This window comes from Trachymyrmex cornetzi, unplaced genomic scaffold (assembly GCF_001594075.2).
Source record: "Trachymyrmex cornetzi isolate Tcor2-1 unplaced genomic scaffold, Tcor1.1 scaffold147, whole genome shotgun sequence".
NCBI lineage: Eukaryota > Metazoa > Arthropoda > Insecta > Hymenoptera > Formicidae > Trachymyrmex > Trachymyrmex cornetzi.
In genome coordinates, this window is record NW_017296059.1 from 1,869,378 (window position 1) to 1,887,280 (window position 17,903).

At 34.5% G+C, this 17,903-nt stretch overlaps 1 protein-coding gene across 8 annotated transcripts in view; it reads left to right on the forward strand.

Moving 5' to 3' along the window:
• The window catches only part of LOC108757746 (MAP7 domain-containing protein 1), a 33,140-nt gene extending 15,905 nt beyond the window's left edge, over positions 1-17,235 (forward strand). The window contains exons 3-13 of one of the 8 annotated variants that reach the window (XM_018502289.1): positions 2,365-2,427; positions 4,300-4,524; positions 6,025-6,113; positions 6,889-7,178; positions 11,410-11,448; positions 12,061-12,102; positions 12,176-12,586; positions 13,359-13,428; positions 14,544-14,759; positions 15,095-15,335; positions 15,689-17,235. In XM_018502289.1, the coding sequence (XP_018357791.1) occupies positions 2,365-2,427; positions 4,300-4,524; positions 6,025-6,113; positions 6,889-7,178; positions 11,410-11,448; positions 12,061-12,102; positions 12,176-12,586; positions 13,359-13,428; positions 14,544-14,759; positions 15,095-15,335; positions 15,689-15,865 (1,863 nt within the window). In that variant the 3' untranslated portion in view covers positions 15,866-17,235. Of the gene's footprint in view, positions 1-2,364; positions 2,428-4,299; positions 4,525-6,024; positions 6,135-6,888; positions 7,179-11,409; positions 11,449-12,060; positions 12,103-12,175; positions 12,587-13,358; positions 13,429-14,543; positions 14,760-15,094; positions 15,336-15,688 lie in introns of all 8 variants that reach the window. The other 7 variants (XM_018502282.1, XM_018502283.1, XM_018502284.1 and 4 more) reach the window with 7 other exon arrangements.
• The last annotated feature ends 668 nt before the right edge of the window (positions 17,236-17,903 follow it).

Consider the following 17,903-nt stretch of genomic DNA (forward strand, 5'->3'; position numbering starts at 1 on the left):
GATGATATAGAGAGTAGGTTTTTGATCTTCCAAAAATATATCATGTATACATATCCGACTTTGTAAATCATGAATCTCGAACGAACTCTCCGGAATTTCGCGCTTAACGCGCAACGCGAAAATTGTAAACAACCACGGCAATAAATCGCATAAAACAGCACTGTAAAGATTTGTATGTATCCTATGTGAATTGACGTCGACACTCAATCGTGAATCGAACGCTGCCTGCAGGCATCCCAAGTCTCGCAGATTGTGCAATCGTTTGTGTGTTAATTTAAATGTTTGCCTCCTAATGCCTCCATTCTAAGGCCAATATTTCATTTGTCATATAACAAATTTTTCAAATATATTAGTTGATTATAAGACAAAGAATTTTGGAAACTCGAGAATTTCTCTGTTATGTAGTCATTTTAATTACATTTACTTCCGATTGTGGAGAAACGTATAACTGTCGTATCTATTCTACAGGATGCAAAATATTAAAAGATATCTTAACTAAGTTGTTTTAAAATTGATATCTGAACTTTTATCAAATCTTTCATTTGAATTTCAAGTTTAATTTTTTAATCTATAACGCGAAAAAAAGTATTAAAAAAAATTTGTTATACGACAAATGAAATATTAGCTTAAGGGCCATGGTACATAAAAAACTTAAGTAAGACGTAAGCAGTAAAGAAATCAACATGTTGGATTGACTGCTGTTTACGTTATGGTCTCTACTATGTTTGGCCAATTCGCTTAGGCTTTACTGCTTAAGCTATTTGTGTGCTGTGGCCCCTGACTCACGCCTTTCTTTTCCCTTGGGGATGTTTTTACTTGTCGTACAACCCGAGTGAACGTTTTTTAAAATTATATTTCTAGAGTAGCGAGTGTCGATCTTGTGTCGCCCCAATATTCCTACAAAAATGCGTCGTCCTACGAGATATACATCGCAATTTTTACGCAACCATAATTTCAGAAAATAAGAAAAAGCAGTATAATGTAGATAAAACAATATTTTATGGGACAGATCGCTTCTTATTTGGGCGCTAGACATGCGCGCATCTTGAGATAATATAAGAACTGAATAATAAAGAAGTATATGGAATAATAATAGAAGATTTTAATTAATTCTTTACGAACTGACCTGGCATGATACTTACAGTAACATCACGTCATTTATTAATATTAAAAGATCCCAATTAAATTGTTTCAAAATTGATATCTGAACTTTTCTAAAATAGACTGGAGAAATAATTAAATTTTCGTTGATAATTATTTGAGTATTTTTAAAGAAATCCTAAAGTGACAGAATTATCGACAATACAGTACTCCGAATTGGCTGCAGTATATAGATTCTAAAATTCTTTTATATAATTAAAGTATATAGGAAAATGCATAATTAAAATGCATAAAAAAAAGAGTGCAAGAGACAGTTGATTTAATGAAAAAATAAAAGAAGTTAAAAAAATGGCACTGATACTAAATGTATTTTTTTTTTAACTACTTTCAATCTTCTTGTTAAATCGACCGTCTCGCACCTTTTTTGCACGTATTTTAATTCTGTAAAAGGATTTTGCAATCTGTACAGCCAATTTGGAGGATTTTCTAACTCGTAATGTCAATAACTCTGTCACTTTAAGATTACTTTAAGCATATTTACATACTAGCTACACTTCTTGGAGACTATTCTACATATTCTGGAAGGTTAAGATCGGATTATATTATCTTGTGTCCTGAAATTATGGTTATTTTCTGTGATGTCATAGCAGGACATTAAGAGCTACTTTCCATTTGGCAGTCTTTTCGCGAAGTAAACTCTACTAACAACATTCATCGTCATCATCATCATCATCATCATTATCATTATCATCATCATCATCATCATCATCATCATCATCATCGTCATCGGCATCATCATCATCATCATCATCATCATCGTCGTTGCCGTCGTCATCTCGATAGACACACAACGCGACAATTGGCCAAGTCAGTTACCTCGAGCGTCACGAAAAGAAAACCGTCGCGGCATACGAACCTTCCTACATTTCCATTTTTTTATTTCCTTTTCTCACGGGAAGGGTGACCTGTTTCTCATCCCTCCTGATCTATCCTCCCGAGACGCCGTTAAGCGAGCGCGAGGCAAACGGGATAGCGAGAGAAAAACGAGAACGAAGAAGAAAGAACGATACGCAGACGCCACCCGAGTCACTAACCGAGTTGTTCTTCTTTCTATTTATTCTGCCTCTCACACGTGACTCCTCGTCCTTTGCCGCCGCCGTCACCGCCGCCACTGCCATCGATGCCGCCATCGTTGGAATTCTCGATGGATAAAATAAAAAAAAAATATATGTAACCCTCCCCATGTCTGTAAACGCGGCGCAGTATCGACCCATTACCATCATACCGTTCTCCAGCAGTGTCATACCGCTCTCCAGCGTCATCCAGGTAGGTACTTCCACCTGCTGATGGTTTACGATTTTAATACGCAGCGAATGCTCTGCTATCGTTACCGGAAGCGCAACAGGTGCGATCGTCGATTCTGATCTCCGCGTCGCAGATTTTCCAACTCGTACCTTCATCTTGATTTAGGGTTCCGCGAGTTTCTATTTTTTTTTTTTTAAACAATCAAGTAACTTGCCACCAATTGGTTTGTCTTTCAAAGACTTTGCGTAAACTCAGCAGTTCAATTTGAATTTTTGAATTCTAAAATTGTCTTGCTGGAGATCTTAACCTTCGGTGTCACTCCTACTTTTGCTTGTTACTGTTACATTCTTTAATGCCTGGTGTTTTAATTGAAAAAAATTTATGTTTATTTTTATGTGATATTTTTCACAATAGCCAGTGTGGTAGATACGTGACAAAACGATGAAGAGACACCAAAGGGTTAATCGAATTAAAAAAAATTTTTTTTAAAGCTGTTCTTTGAGGAATTGTTAAATTTAATTAATATTACTTAATATTCTCGACGCAAATCGATAATCAGAATCGACTGGTATCTTTTTTGTGCGAATTCTATAACTGAATCGACTTTCTCGTAAAACTATAATTAAAATAACTATGCAGAAATATAACTAAAATAAACGTATATTAAAATATAATATAATTGATGTAATAAATAATACGAATAAAATGTGATAAATAGTTCAAGTAATCCTATACAAAAAAATAACAAAAATTTGGCATAAATTATTCAAATATATTTTTACTGGGTTAATTTTAAATTTTTGGAACTTAATAATTTAAGAATTTTAAAAAGTGATTATGTATACATATACGTATAATCGAAAGGAACGTCGATCAGTCATTTGATTTGTCTGCGTTCGATAGTAATAACACCTCGCGATGATAATAAATATCTAATTTACTTTGTGGTCTTTCTATATGTAATAATCTACTACGTTAATTCCCGTATTGCGTATTATCAACAGGATATTACGCAAAGTTTGTAGGTAATTCTAGAAAAAGCACTTGTGAAATAGATGTAACGACGCTTTGCCGCTCTCACGCTAATTAATTTCACGCGTCTTGCATTAATTAATTTCAGATCTCGATGTTTACTAATTCTAAAGCGCTACCTCATCGCAGTAATATTCATCTTCATGGTGTCGCGCGTAATTCAAGGTAATGTAACGCACTGCTAATCCCCTTACTGTCGTTCGTGATAGACCATGAACATATGTTCAAAGCTTCCTTAATATATAATTACGCGTTGAAACCTTTTGTGTGCAATCCACATCACTTACATATCAATCATTTGGTCGCTGCTCATCGCTGGAACGCATCGAATGCTACGCTTTGCTATTCTTAATCCTTTGGTGACGGTTTTTTTTTGTGAAAAAAATATTAAAAATAATATACATAAAATATCTATTGAATGTTAAAGTGTAAAAATTATAAATTTTGAAGATAATATAAAATAAAATTTTTTTTATGTAACATACGAATTCTGAATATTTAAATTATTGAATCTTTAAATCCTTTTATGATTTCCTTTTCTCATGAGAACAAATCTTTTTCCTATAATTGAATGATTCTCAAGCAAAAGTTCGAGGATGTTTATCATCTTGAATTTTTATTTAACACAGAAAACATTTCCAACCATTTCTTAAATTAAACGATTCTCTTGATTTATTTTCTCCGTGTTCCCAAAAAGCCTATAAATATACATTTATAATAATACGTATATACACGTATAATTAAACCGTCACCGAAAGAGTAAACCGCTTGACATCTTGACTCGTAGCAAGATATCCGCTTGGCAGCTCGCCACTGCTGGGCGAGCGCGATTAGTAAAAACGAGACGTTCGTTGCCTCCAGTTGAGGACCGTTCCTCACATGCCATACGTGGCACACAAGAGACTCGTCACCATAGTTCACTCGCCGATCCATCATGTGTACTACGCTGGCGCAATGATACCGATAAGAGTGCGAACGCGCGTGCGGCCCAGCATCCTCGCAGCTGAGCTCAACAGGATACGCGCCCTGCCGAGACCATCTAGCCGATCCTACATTGAAGAGTATCTAAATTCTCGATACAACATAGTAAGTCCGGCAACTAATAGTCTAATATCATTTTCCCCTCTCTTTCTTTCTCTCTCTCTCTCTCTCTTTCTCTCTGATTTAAATCAGTTTAAAGTCATGGTAAGATTTCGTACATCATCGTCATTCCCATCATCATCAACATCATTATCGTTATTTTTCATCAACGTGCGTCTGCCATCGTTAGACATCATGGGCGGAATCGCGTCGTTGCAAAAGACGAATATGTTTATTCGTCTTTCATAACAGATTAAAAGTTGTTAAGTTAAAGATTTTTTAAAGAACTTCGGCCATTTTGGCAGTTATCAATATTGTATACTATTTTATATAGATAATAATAATACTATTAAGTAGTTTTTAAATCTCTGCCAAAAGTGTAGTTCTACTCTTTTAAAGGTGTTATCCTATTCATTCAGTAACTCATCATCAGAGCTATCAAAGTTGAGAAATATCACAAATATGTAAAGTTCTCCTTAGAAGATATCCATATATGTCTTCGGCAAAAATATTGACATATTTGACATATCCTAGATGTTAAATGAGTAACGTGATGTAGGCACAATAATTACTTACAGCGCGAGCACCATTTTTATATGTGCCATCATTGCAAAGAGGTGCCTTGGAGACACAAAATAAATAATTCGCCCTGGTTTTGGAGTTTTTTGTTACAGAACAAATAAATCTTATAAAGCAAGAAGGTGGATGAAAAAAGGATCTAGAAGTATTTTTAACTGTATAACAAAAGAGTCGATTCAAAGCATAAATAGCAAAATTAATATACCTCACCCATTACATTGTCGAAGTTCTAACACTAATTGATCTGCAGCTGTTCTAGTTGTTGCCACTTATGCAATTATAATCTGAGGCCTGTTCTTTTTAGCTGAATTTCTGGCATGGTTCGTATTTTCTCTTTTTCTCTCTAACGTGAAGAGAAAAGGAAGAAAGATCAATGAACTGTGCAAAAACTTTAGCTTAAAAAAAAACAGACCTCTATTCTTTATGTTCTACAATTTGACGTACGTATCTGTATGTACACGGATGGCCCAAATCTATAAAATGGGCGAAGTTCTTTTCATTAAATTATTTTAAATTAATTTATTAAATTATATAAAGAATTTATTATAGTTATTATATATATATTTATATATATACAATTACTAATTTTATTTATTAATCAGTAAACTAGATAGTAATTAGATTTAATAAATAAAAGAGCTCTCTAATACTGTGACCGATGTTTAAAGATTTTTATCGCAGTTTGTCGTAATTATTAACACAACACATGCAGTTAAATCTGATTCTTCGTGTGTAACTGATACGCTATCATAAGACATTAAATCTGACTATTATTATCAAATACCTACCCTTAAAATATATACGGTAATACGAAAAAAGTGTAAACTTAAAAAATAATTCACGTTTACGATGATCAAACTCTGAATGCATGCAAAAGATTGATCGACTCATTCATACAAGTAACATTTCATATATATCTCTTCGCAGCTTTTCGACGATGAGGCAAGGGATATTCGCGCGAAAGTGGATTCTCTTCTTCGACGTGTCCATGTGTTCGTGCCAAGAGCAGTGGCAAGGTATCCGACGAAAATAAAATGGTGTGCAACTAATTATTCAATTAAATTGATCGAAGTCTAATATTAATATCATTTGAATTGATTTTTAATCGTTAGTAAAAGGAAACTGCGTATTCAACTTCGTATGCTAAATAAATCAATCGATACTCTAGAATAGGAATAATCAAGATAATTCTGTGACTCGGAGATAAAAGTATAAATCCTTCAATGCCACTCTCGATATGACATACCCGACTTTATTTGTAAAAATGAATTTGCAAAAATTTGGAAAATTTTTTTCGAAACTTCTGTTTACTTTATTACTTACAATGTTATAACTAATAAAGATACCTACATTTGCTTGATACCGTTATATTTTTTAATATTTCATGTTTTAAATGAAAACAAATTTGTTACGATATGTTTATTTTTATTGAAATCATAAGAATCAAAGTTAGGTCGGGTATACCATACATAGTATGTGTTGCATCCGTGAGAAAACAGTAAAATATAGTTAGAGATGCAAACAGAAAAAAATCTAAATGTTTTTTATAAAATTATTTTTTTGTGAAAAAACAACAAACCTCATTTTTAATACACATATGTCTAAAAAAATTTTATTTTCTCTCTTATATTTTTCTACTAGAAAAAAAAACAATTTTTTCTACATCAAAGGTTAAACATGAGTAAAGTGAATACTCTTCGTGATTTTTGGTGAATTACTCTTCCAAGTCACAGAAAGTTGAGTTCATCGTTTTTGTATTAAAATAATCAGCGATTTTTTTACGATTTCCAGCGACTTCATCGAAGAGATCATCCCGGAACGTATGCGCAGCCACGATTACGTTCGTCGGTTGCTCAGCGGCCGCAGCAACGCAAAGAAACAGGTTGACTATCTTAGCTGGTACGAAGTGCCCGACCGAGGTGCATTCGGTACCCTGGCGTGCGTCAAGTATGTCGCCGGCAAGCCGCAGTCTGTCAGAAAACCGTACTACAAGGTCGCGGATCTTCGGCCGGCCGACATCCGCAACGACGTCAACTTCCTCAGCTACTACAGCAAGAATCGTCAGGCGGCCGCGACTGCCTGTGAGTAATCTGTCACGGTGACGAGGACGACGATGACAATGACGATGACGACGACGACGATGAAGACGGGGATTGTATCGCAATTCACATTTCAGCCTCCGAAAAATTGCTCTTCGGAAATGAAATGCTGTTCGAGAACAATCCCGTCTTGACGATGTTATACATGGTGATCCGTACACAAAGAACGTAGTTAGAAGTGCGAGACCGATGAAAACGAAGCGAAGAATTTTTCAAAGAAAAATTGCACGTAAAATAATTTTTTTTAATTTATAATTACTATTTAATTTTAGTTAAAATGATTAAAATTTGTTTTGAATTGCAGCCGATAATATTTCGGCTGATTATATTTTTATAAAAATTTATATTTTTAAAAATACACTATTGACATTTTCATTAGAAAACTTCAAAGTACATATTTTCGCAGAATTTCACTCAATGTTCTGCAAGAATTTTACTTGCAGAGAGACATTGAAGAAAACGGAGCCATAAAAAAAGATAGCTTCGCTACGTTCTCGCGGCTCGAAACATGATTTTTGAATAGATTTTGAAAAATAAAAGACGGCCCCACGACGCCGTTGTGTGCAACTCTTTTTTTGTCTACTTTTTTTTCTCGTTCCATCACCCCCTGCCCTCTCGTTTCTCTACTTTTTTTTCATCCCTTTACTTGGATTGGCTGGCACCTTTGGTTTACACTGTCTAAAAACTTTTGTTTGTGCTAGCGAGCACGTGTGTTTCTCTGGTATTTTTGCTGTTTTATTGTTGGTCACACAACAATTGATCTTTCTTTTTGTACGTCTTTTTTTGTCGTGGCTGCATTACTGTTCGATAGTATTGTGTCTAATCGTACAACAGCAACGTACACACTTACCTCCTACGTACCCCGCATCCGTTTTTGATAACCACCTCGTCAAGCGATATCGTGACACAACGCGTTTTTATTATTATTATTATTATTATAATTCTGCGGAAAGAACGTGCGATTGATCTTCACGGTAAGAGCATAAATATTAATTTCAATTAATAATCTTTTTCGTGTAAAATAATTTATATATTTTTAAGTTTGATACAAAATTTTACTAGAAAAAATTAATTATAATTTTTTTATTTATTCGTAAAAAGATTGAATTATGCTCTTTCCAAAAATTAATTTCATCACTGACTATATCGGTGAAATCAATCCATCGATTCGACAGCGGTTCGCATCCTTTTTTTACGAACCAACGGACATATCGCTATTTTTTATTGCGGTAACCGGAAAACACAACGAAAACGACATAGTGACCAAAAAGAAAACCGTGAACCAAAACAAAAGAAACGAAGGAACGAGAGAGAGCAAGACATTTACACGACGGGAACTCCAGGCAGAACATCAGATTGGGATCACGCGCCAAAAGCAGAATTTTACGGCGCTCGCGGATAAGAGCAAAAATGAGAGAGAGGAAGCAGTGCGGCTTTTTTGAACATTTCAGGCAAGTGTTGGAGGCAGAAGGTGCCGGAGCTGTACCAGGAGCCGAGCAAGAAAAGCGAGCTCAATGAAGAGGAACAAGGGATGGAGACGGCTGAGGAGTGATCTTTGATCTTCGTTCATCATCACACAAACTGTGGCATCATACCGTCCGCTTTTGCGTTCCGGAAGTGACGTATCCGCGCGTGAAAAGATACGACAGGCATCGTGCGACACGCGGAGGCTGCAGGATTGCAAACCGAAAACGACTTCTCTATCTTCTTTTTACGATAAGAATTTATTCTTCAATTTTTTAAGCAAGCCTGCTTACGTCAATGAGGTTTGAATTATTAATATGTATAAAAACGAAAATTACAGATATAAAACAGTGCTCGGTAAATTTATGTTAAGAAATAATAACGAATTTTAAATTAGCAAAAAATCTATAGAGAAATAATAACGAGAAGAATAGAATTTTCGAAACGAAACTAGATGATACGAATACAAACATGATCTCATGTAGGAGTGAATTGAATTGTGTCGAAATAAAATATCACATTTTTTCTGAAATAAAATTGTTGAACTATGCAAATATGCTAAGATTTTCGCAGCAAATGAAATAACTTTATACAAATTTAATATCACCTTTTTAGTTGTATTTTTAATTTTATTACAGCAATTGATTAAGAGTTTGTACATTTCAGTATTTAAATTTTATTTCTCTTGGTCTTTTAATACGGTTTTATATTCGGTTCGCAAGCCTGGCAAAACACCTCTTCGAACGGAATTATTTTACTGCGCATGGCTACCGGGGGTAGTTACGATCGAAAAAATCTAATATCCGTCTCCACTTTTTCTATTTTTCTTTTCTTCTATTCCGGTCGTGTGCTCGTCGACCGCTTCATTAAAGTCCAATGTGCCGATATTCGCAATAATCATAGAACGTGCTGTATTTTCCGAGCATTCTTCATTCAATTTTTACTCGATGGACTTTAATGAAATTGCAACGGGCGTGTAAAATTGTCGTGACTATCAAAATGATTGTGCTCGATCGATACGATCTACGAAGTGAAACGAACCCGAGAAAAAGAACAGAGTACGAAAAAGAGAGAGGGGAAAAGAGAATCGATTAAATTGATGTGACAAAAGCCGCGAAATCTGTGCGCGTTTATTTAAAAAAAAAAAGGAAAACAAATATAAAAATGTAGAAACTAACCCGATGTTGCACGTATTGTATCATGATGTTCGTTATTGTTTCAATTTTCTAAATCCTGTTCATGCTTGTAAAATAGCAACGAAAGAAAAACATACGAATAAAATAATAATGTCCGATGGAAGCGAGAGTCTCCAAGTCAATTACTTTACTTTGCACGAGAGAGAATAATGGAATCGTAGGTGAGCTACGTAACGAATAAATGCACTATTTCCGAGGTAAGCTTCTTCGTGTGCTTCGTAGTTTAACCAACGACGTCTCATTTTGCCTCTGAAATCTAATGTTTGTGGAATCAATCAGTATTAACGCTTTTAAAAAGAAAAAAGAGATGAAATATTCTAAATAATTATTTTAGTACATTTTAAACATTCTGTTTGAAAAATATATTTCTTTAGACATAAAAAGATTTAGATTTTAACGAAAGCTATTTCAATCAGACTGCATTTAATAATTATTTTCTTAAAGTGTTTCTTAATTTCTGACGCACCGCAAAATTGCGTGTAACGATAAAAATCTATGTTATAAATATCACTCCCTTACTTCAAAAGTGACACACAATTAAAAAAGTTCAGTCTTCTAGAATAGAGCTCGAACTATCTTTAACTTGACAGAAAATTATTGTTTAATCAAAAAATATTGGCAAAACTAATATATTCTTAACATAAGCAAATGTGTCATTTTTGTTTCATAAAATAACCAAATATCCTTTAAAAGGTCATCTTTTTTTAATTGTGACGATTTTTACAATTTTTTATTCAATTAAATTAGTTCACTTATGATGATTGTTAGGGTAATGCTTATTTAACTGATTCATAATAACTCGAAAAAATCACATTTTTTATGTTACTTGTGAAGTAAACGAGCAATATACAATTGAAAAAGAGATTGAAATACAAAAAGTTACTCAATTAATATAATCTGACTGTAAAACATTTGATTATATGTATAATAATTATCGGGTTTTAGAGGCAAAAATCCGACAAATCAATCATTAGATGTAATCGAGTGTGATCTCTAATGTCACGCTAATTGAACTGTGACAATCAGTGAATCATTTTCACGAGAAAAGACGAGAATTGTGATATCATCAATTACCGATCTCATTGACGATAAGACGTTTGCGATATTTTCGCGTCAAAATGAGCTCGATGATTCATCCTTAATCCTCAGGGACGCGTTCAGATTCCACCCAAGTGTTCCCCAAGTATCATCCTTGTTTAACATTTAGTGAACAACAAGGTTAACATGATACCTGAGTGACACTCGGGTGGGAATTTGAACATAGCCCAAAATGCTTCCATCGTTAATACTATTATAACTTATTTATCTTTTTTATTCATTCGTCGCATATCGCTATATATGTACATAAAATTGTGTACTTCTGTTTTACATGATTAATAATTAGCTAACAAACATGCCTCATCAATTGTTTTTCACATCGATGTTGTATGTAATCATAGTAATCGCTTTCTAACGTCACGTTCTGAGAAGCTTTGCTTCCTTGGATTTACGTCACGAGCTTCAAAAGAATCCTTTGTCGCTAATCGATCCTTTATGTTTCATGTATCCCACAGCCTCGGGTCAGCCAATGACAGATCGAGAGATGGGAAAGGGTCAGTAGGCACACACAAAATAATTTTTTGAGATAATAAAATAAAGTCCGGTAAAAAGTCGTGATCGTGGGGACGTATTTACTGCAGAGAAATAAATTTTATGTCACATAAATCACGTAAATATAGGATTCATACATTGGAACTTTATATAAGCATATAAAATTATTGTCATACATCATATTAACATTCTATCTTTGAAATTGAAGAAACACACGAGAATATGCGGCAATAATTTAATATAAGTTTATGCAATTAATTTGTGTGACAGAATTATTAAAAATTTCTATATTCTATATAAATTATATTATTAAATTAATATTGCAAAGACACATATAAATATATCTGAATTATTTAAAAAGTATCTTATTATTTTCGTGCAACAGCATATCATAAATAATTTATTCCTTTTTTCATTATATTAAATTATATTTATATTAAAATTTCAAGCTAATTAGTTCCACAATTTTAATACATTCGTCAAAATCTGTTAAAAATTATTTTTTAAGTAATCGAGAAACTTGAACTGATATACTTATATGTTTTTGTAATTAATGTTTTATTGTGACCCTTTCTTTGTATCTCCCACGTCTAACGTCTTCTCACAATTTTTAGTACGTGCATTAGGCTACAATTCAACAGCCCAGGAAAAAAAAAGTAAGTTTCTGTGTAAAATAACAAAATCCAGATCAATTCCTTTGTCTTTCACATTCATTCTGTGACGTCATAGCTCTCGCTCCGGAATCGGAAGAAAGATCGGAGAAGAAAGCGAAAAAGAAGCCGGAACCGGAGGAAGAACCGGAACCGGTACGCGAACCGGAGCCCGAACCGGAGCCCGAACCGGTACCCGAACCTGCGAAAGAACCGGAACCGGTTCCGGAGCCCGTAAAACCATCGAAACCGACAAAGGCATCGAAATCGGCGAAATCGGTAAAATCCGCGAAAATGGCTGAGCCTAAAGCGGAACCAGTAAAAGAACCAGAAATCATAAAGGAACCGGAGCCCGAGCCGGTGCCGGAGCCAGAACCGGTAAAGGAACCAGAGCCTGTTTCAGAGCCAGAAGTGCCAGCGGAACCAATCGCGCAGGATGTGCCAATCGAAAGTGCAGAGGCCGTAAGTGACGAAGCTGAGGAAGAAAAGGGTACGTTTATACCTCGGTCGATATTGTGGGCCGGAAATATTCCATTTCGGCGGCCGGAAATGAGTCTGTCACGCAAACGGTGGATACCTTTTGGTATCGGTCGGAGTAGGCAGAAGGTCGATCATGGTCTGTGTCGTTCTTAACAGCATCTCCTATATCGATCACACGAGGATGAATGTGTCTAGTCTAGATAGCGTCCAGTGTTTCTCTTTTTCGTGATAAATGTCTTCCTCATAAAAATGACTTCGAGATTACCTCGTGAAGTGTCTCCTGTTGTTTTTGTAATAATCTCACTCGAAATTACTTTGTTTTACATAAGATAATATCCAATAAGAAAATAGGTATAACTGCAATGGTTAAACATACTCTGGTCCACATTCGCACGATGCACTTTTAACACACTTTCGAATGTGAAACTGATTTTAATTTTAGAGAAAATATCTATCTAAAGACTCTTTAAGAACATTAGTTTTAATGCATATGAAACGAAGGCTGTGAAATTAATATGACCGTTAATATTAATAATACTTCGGTACAATTATCCAAGTATTTAATTGAAATGGTAAGATTAATTTTATACTCAATATATTAAGTGTGAAATTTTTATATATATATTCCTAGAAATATTTTTAATTTTGCGCTTATTCGATATATCATGTTATATGTAAGATGGATAAGAGTGCAGCGTTATTTTTAGCGTTAAACACACACATGCGTGAATTTCATAAAAGTTTATCCCTATCATTGATATTCTAATGAGATTATATTGCAGTGAAGCAAGACAGAGAAGATGCAATAAGGAGGGCTGAGGAGTACCTTGCTAAAGCGGCTAGAGAAGCGCAGTAAGTGGCTTTAATTTAAGAACGATACGCCAGCAGGGAACAACATCGCGCAAAATAGTCACTCGATATAAACGCGATCATTTTGCGTAACATTAGCATTGAACTCGGCCAAATAACCTAGTATATGACCCGCGACAATCGACTCGCCAAATATCTGACCTTCATTCGCTATTTGTAAAACGTTACTCTGTTCGAAAACACATGATTCCGTCTAGCAATTAATTATTAAGAATATTCAAATTTTACATAATAAGGTTTCAGAATTCTTAACATAAAAAGAATAATAAAATATTTGTTATTATTTTTGAAATAATTGAAGAACGGTAAACAATTTTTTACAATAAACGAAGTATGGTGTTCTAATTTCAAGCGTGTAATATTACCTAGCAAGTTATTTTTTCAAAGTCATTACCTAGATGTCATTTTTTCGTTAAAGTGACATTTAATTTCATTTTGATGAAAAAATGACATCTAATGTCGTCAAATAACGACGTCAACTTGATAGTTTGGTAGTATATTGGTGATGAAGATAATTTTAGGTATAAAAATGTTTTATATAAATTTTCAACACACAAGGAAACTTTCCTAAAAAAAAAATTCGCATTTATGCAGTTTATAGTTTCATCTTGCAATCTAATATGTGAGAAACGCGCATCGAAAAATCTGGAATGCGAGCTTCATTAAAAAACTTGATGAATAATTTTTTCTATACATACGCACATACATGTACACCAGCGTGTTTTCCTAATTAACGGTTCCAAATATTATAATTTATAGTTTCGTTACTTTCATAATACAATATCTCATTGAACTTCATTCAAATGTAATCGCATAAGTTTAAGAAAATTTAGATAACATTAAAATAAGAAACCAAATTGCGGTTTAAGACTCGTAAATTAATATTTCATGAAAAAATGATAAGTTTACAAATCCTTAATTAGTATCAAAATAAATATATTATTTTTACTTTCCCTTTTCACTTTTAGATTTCTAATTCTTATAAAACACATACTTTTAATTCTTCTATGAGCGATTTTTATTTATATTCTACATTGTTTGCGCTTGCTTGTCGCGTCCAGGCAATTTCCCCATTTGCGAATAACTTTGTTTTGAAGATCGGAAGAGGAGAGGCGAAAGACTGCGGAGGAGGAACGCCTGCAGCTCGAGTTGGAGGAGAAAAAAGCATGGGAGGCTCTGCAGCTTGCACAGGAACGAAAAGCCGAGCATTCCCAGATACTGGAAATCGAGCAGCAGGAAGCTGAGAGGAAAGCAGAAGAGGAAAAGTTACAAGCTGAACGTGAGGAAGTGAACAGAATAGAAGAGGGGGAAAGGTAAGCTCGTTACTTATTAGATAAGAAAGCTCCCGATAGTGATTCACAAATTGTCCTTAATATAAAAAAAAGTCTATACCACTTTTAAATAAAATTATTGTAGAATACATAAAATTCAGGTAAAATAACTAAATTAATTAAATATTAATATAACTTATAAGTGCATTCTAATATTAATATTAATAGAATATTTATAGAAATATTATAATAGAAAATTTAACTTTATATTTATTAATATTATTAAAAATTACTGGAAATTTAATATTTATATCGTATTTCTATATCGTTTTATACATATCTATATCATTAGAATCTAATTCGCTCCTTGTTAACAGAATAATCAACCAGGCAAATCTCGACGCGCTCATACAGGAACAAGAACGATTGATAATCGAGGAACATCTCGAAGAAGTTCAAAATCAAAAGCAGGAGCAGGAGGAGGCGGATGTCACGCAGCTTGCAGCCAATGAAAACAAAGACGCCAGCTGCGCTGAGGATCCGGCGGATCTTGGCGAAATATCTGATCAAGAAAAGGAAGAGAAGCCTTATGATGTTACCACGGATGATGAAACACGGGTAAACAGTCATTTAAGCATTGCTTTGAAAAGCTGTGTACTTAATTCTTTTTAAAGTTAATTCTTTTAAAAATTTTCCCTTTGTCGATTTTTATTCAATATAAACAATTCTAAATCGACCTAAATAATATATAAAAGTACATAATATATCTGCACAAGAATATTAATATTAGATTATACTAAGTTTTTTAAAGATCCCATTCCTTTACAAATTCAAATTTAGTAACTTCAAATAGCTTATTGAATTTCTTTGGAGAAAGGATCGAGTTTAAACTCATTGAAGGACCGATAGTCGAAAAGAGACTTCTTGGAATACCATTGAACGGGTTGAATCACAAGGAATTCGCCTTTCAGGTCGAAGAAGAAAATGTCCACGAAGAGGAGCCCGAGACGACCGAAGATCCGTTCGTTGAGGAGCCAGAAGGGGCTGAGAGCAAGCCGCAAACGGGACCGACGGCAGATGAGGATGGACCTCAAGTCGAGGAAGTTACTTCCGGCGAGGAATTCGAATGGGGTGATCAAGACTCGTAATTGGTTCGGTCCGACCGGTTCGGACCACTTCGCGGCATCGATGGACCACGTTCCTTTACTGTCATCATTAACGCTAAGATATAGCACGTCTCCGTTATCATCCCCGCGAATGTCATTTAATTCGTCATCAATGCAGATAATCACCGGTCGGTGACGCGACGAAGAAATCTTAATTAATTTCCTTTTTATTAGTCCTCTATTTATTTATTCTCTCTCCATTTATTTATTTGTAAAATATACACTTTGCATCTAGTTTCACGTTCATCAGCGCACATTTCGCAATCAATTTCATGCGTCACATTGCGTTGATCATATTAGACAAACTCGTGGATCGATATAATAAGTTTAAAACCGTGGAATTTCTGATAGCTATTTTTTTATTAGCTAATCTCAGAAGGACCGATCAGAGACTCGCCTATGATCTCCGTGCGCGATCTGTGAGTATTTATACCTACTATTTATTTCATTATTGATCGCACATCTCTTTCACATTATATCCCTCGTCGAAGAGCGGCAACCCGTAGATCGAGTCTGACACACGTATCGATTTCCGTTGGTCTGCCGGTGGTGGTGATTCGTTTATAGTCTCGGATAGTAATCGGGTAGAAATATCGCGACGTATTTTAGCCGTCCATTCGGCAATCGTGCAGTCGAGCTGGCTTTGTCGTCGTCTATTTTTACAGTAACAGCTTCGAGTTTCAGCCATGAAATTGGTTTGATTGCGATTGTCCGAGCGATCGATCGGAAGAACGAGAATTCCGGAAATAATCGCGAGCACGATTTGAGAATTAGTGGCCATCTCACGATTCTCGTCGCTCGGAAAGTGGCTGCAGCCATCTGATGTTTATGTATTAGTATTACTTATTTATTAAAAAGATACTATACACGTATATTATAAGAGTGTTGTAATAATAAAAATGGTTAATTCAATATGGAGAATCTCCGTGATTTGATGACAGGCTGGAAAAGCTCGGCTTTTCCACAAAAAAAAAAGAGTCATGAAAATATTGCGAAGCTAGGAATGAAATGAGTACAATTTTTTTAATTAATTAAACTTGAGATATACATATTTAACGTTTCATAAAATTTTCATGAGATTCCTTAGCATAATAGAACAAAATGGATATGAATATTTGCGATATGCAAAACATGCTTATTACCCTTTCATTTCGGAAAACCTCCTGTTGTTTTTGCTGCGAATCAAGATTAAAATTAGATGTAAGGAAAGCTGCACAGTCTGTAAGATAATCGACATTGTGTGCTGTGTATAAATAAAACAGGAAAGTGCTTGATAAGGTACTTAATGAATAACGAAATTATTCTATTTATATATTCCTGTATTTAAGGCGCACTGAAATGAATTCGTAGCACGCAATGTGTACTCACGCACAATGCCTATTTTGTTTATGAAGACAATAAATATTATAAATGGTAATATTAAGCTATTTTTATTTTATCCCGTATATATCGGATACTTAATAAAATAAAGCAGAGAGAGAGAGAGATTTTCCGTATATTATAATATTATTATGATAAATTATTATTATATAAAAATAATAATTTATTATATGTATAAAAAATTCCGTAATAATAATAAAATAATGAAACGTTAAAAAATATCGGAGAATATATTAGATATCGCGAAAATAATCAATGTGAAAAATAAAGGAAGATGTGAAGATAGAATTGTGATTTCAAATTCAGAACGCAAACTATGCAAGAAACGAAGTTGTATAAACTTCCTGAAAGTATAGCAAAAAAGAATTTCTCTTCTCGAATATATGTTGATTCATCCGAGTTTAACGTCCCTTTGCGACGTCTCACAATTGTTTACCCGCCATCTCGCCATCTCGGTCGGATGTCTCGCGGGGAAAAGATATGCTCGGAAGTAGTAAAATCTCGGGCTCGTAAAGTTATCGTCGTGTCGGACGGGTCGCATTTTCGCGGCATGTCTCACGAATATTTCTCATGTTGGTATAAACATGCGGGAAACGTTTTGGTCGAGGGTGATCAACTAAAGTGGGCCAAGCCGCGTTTG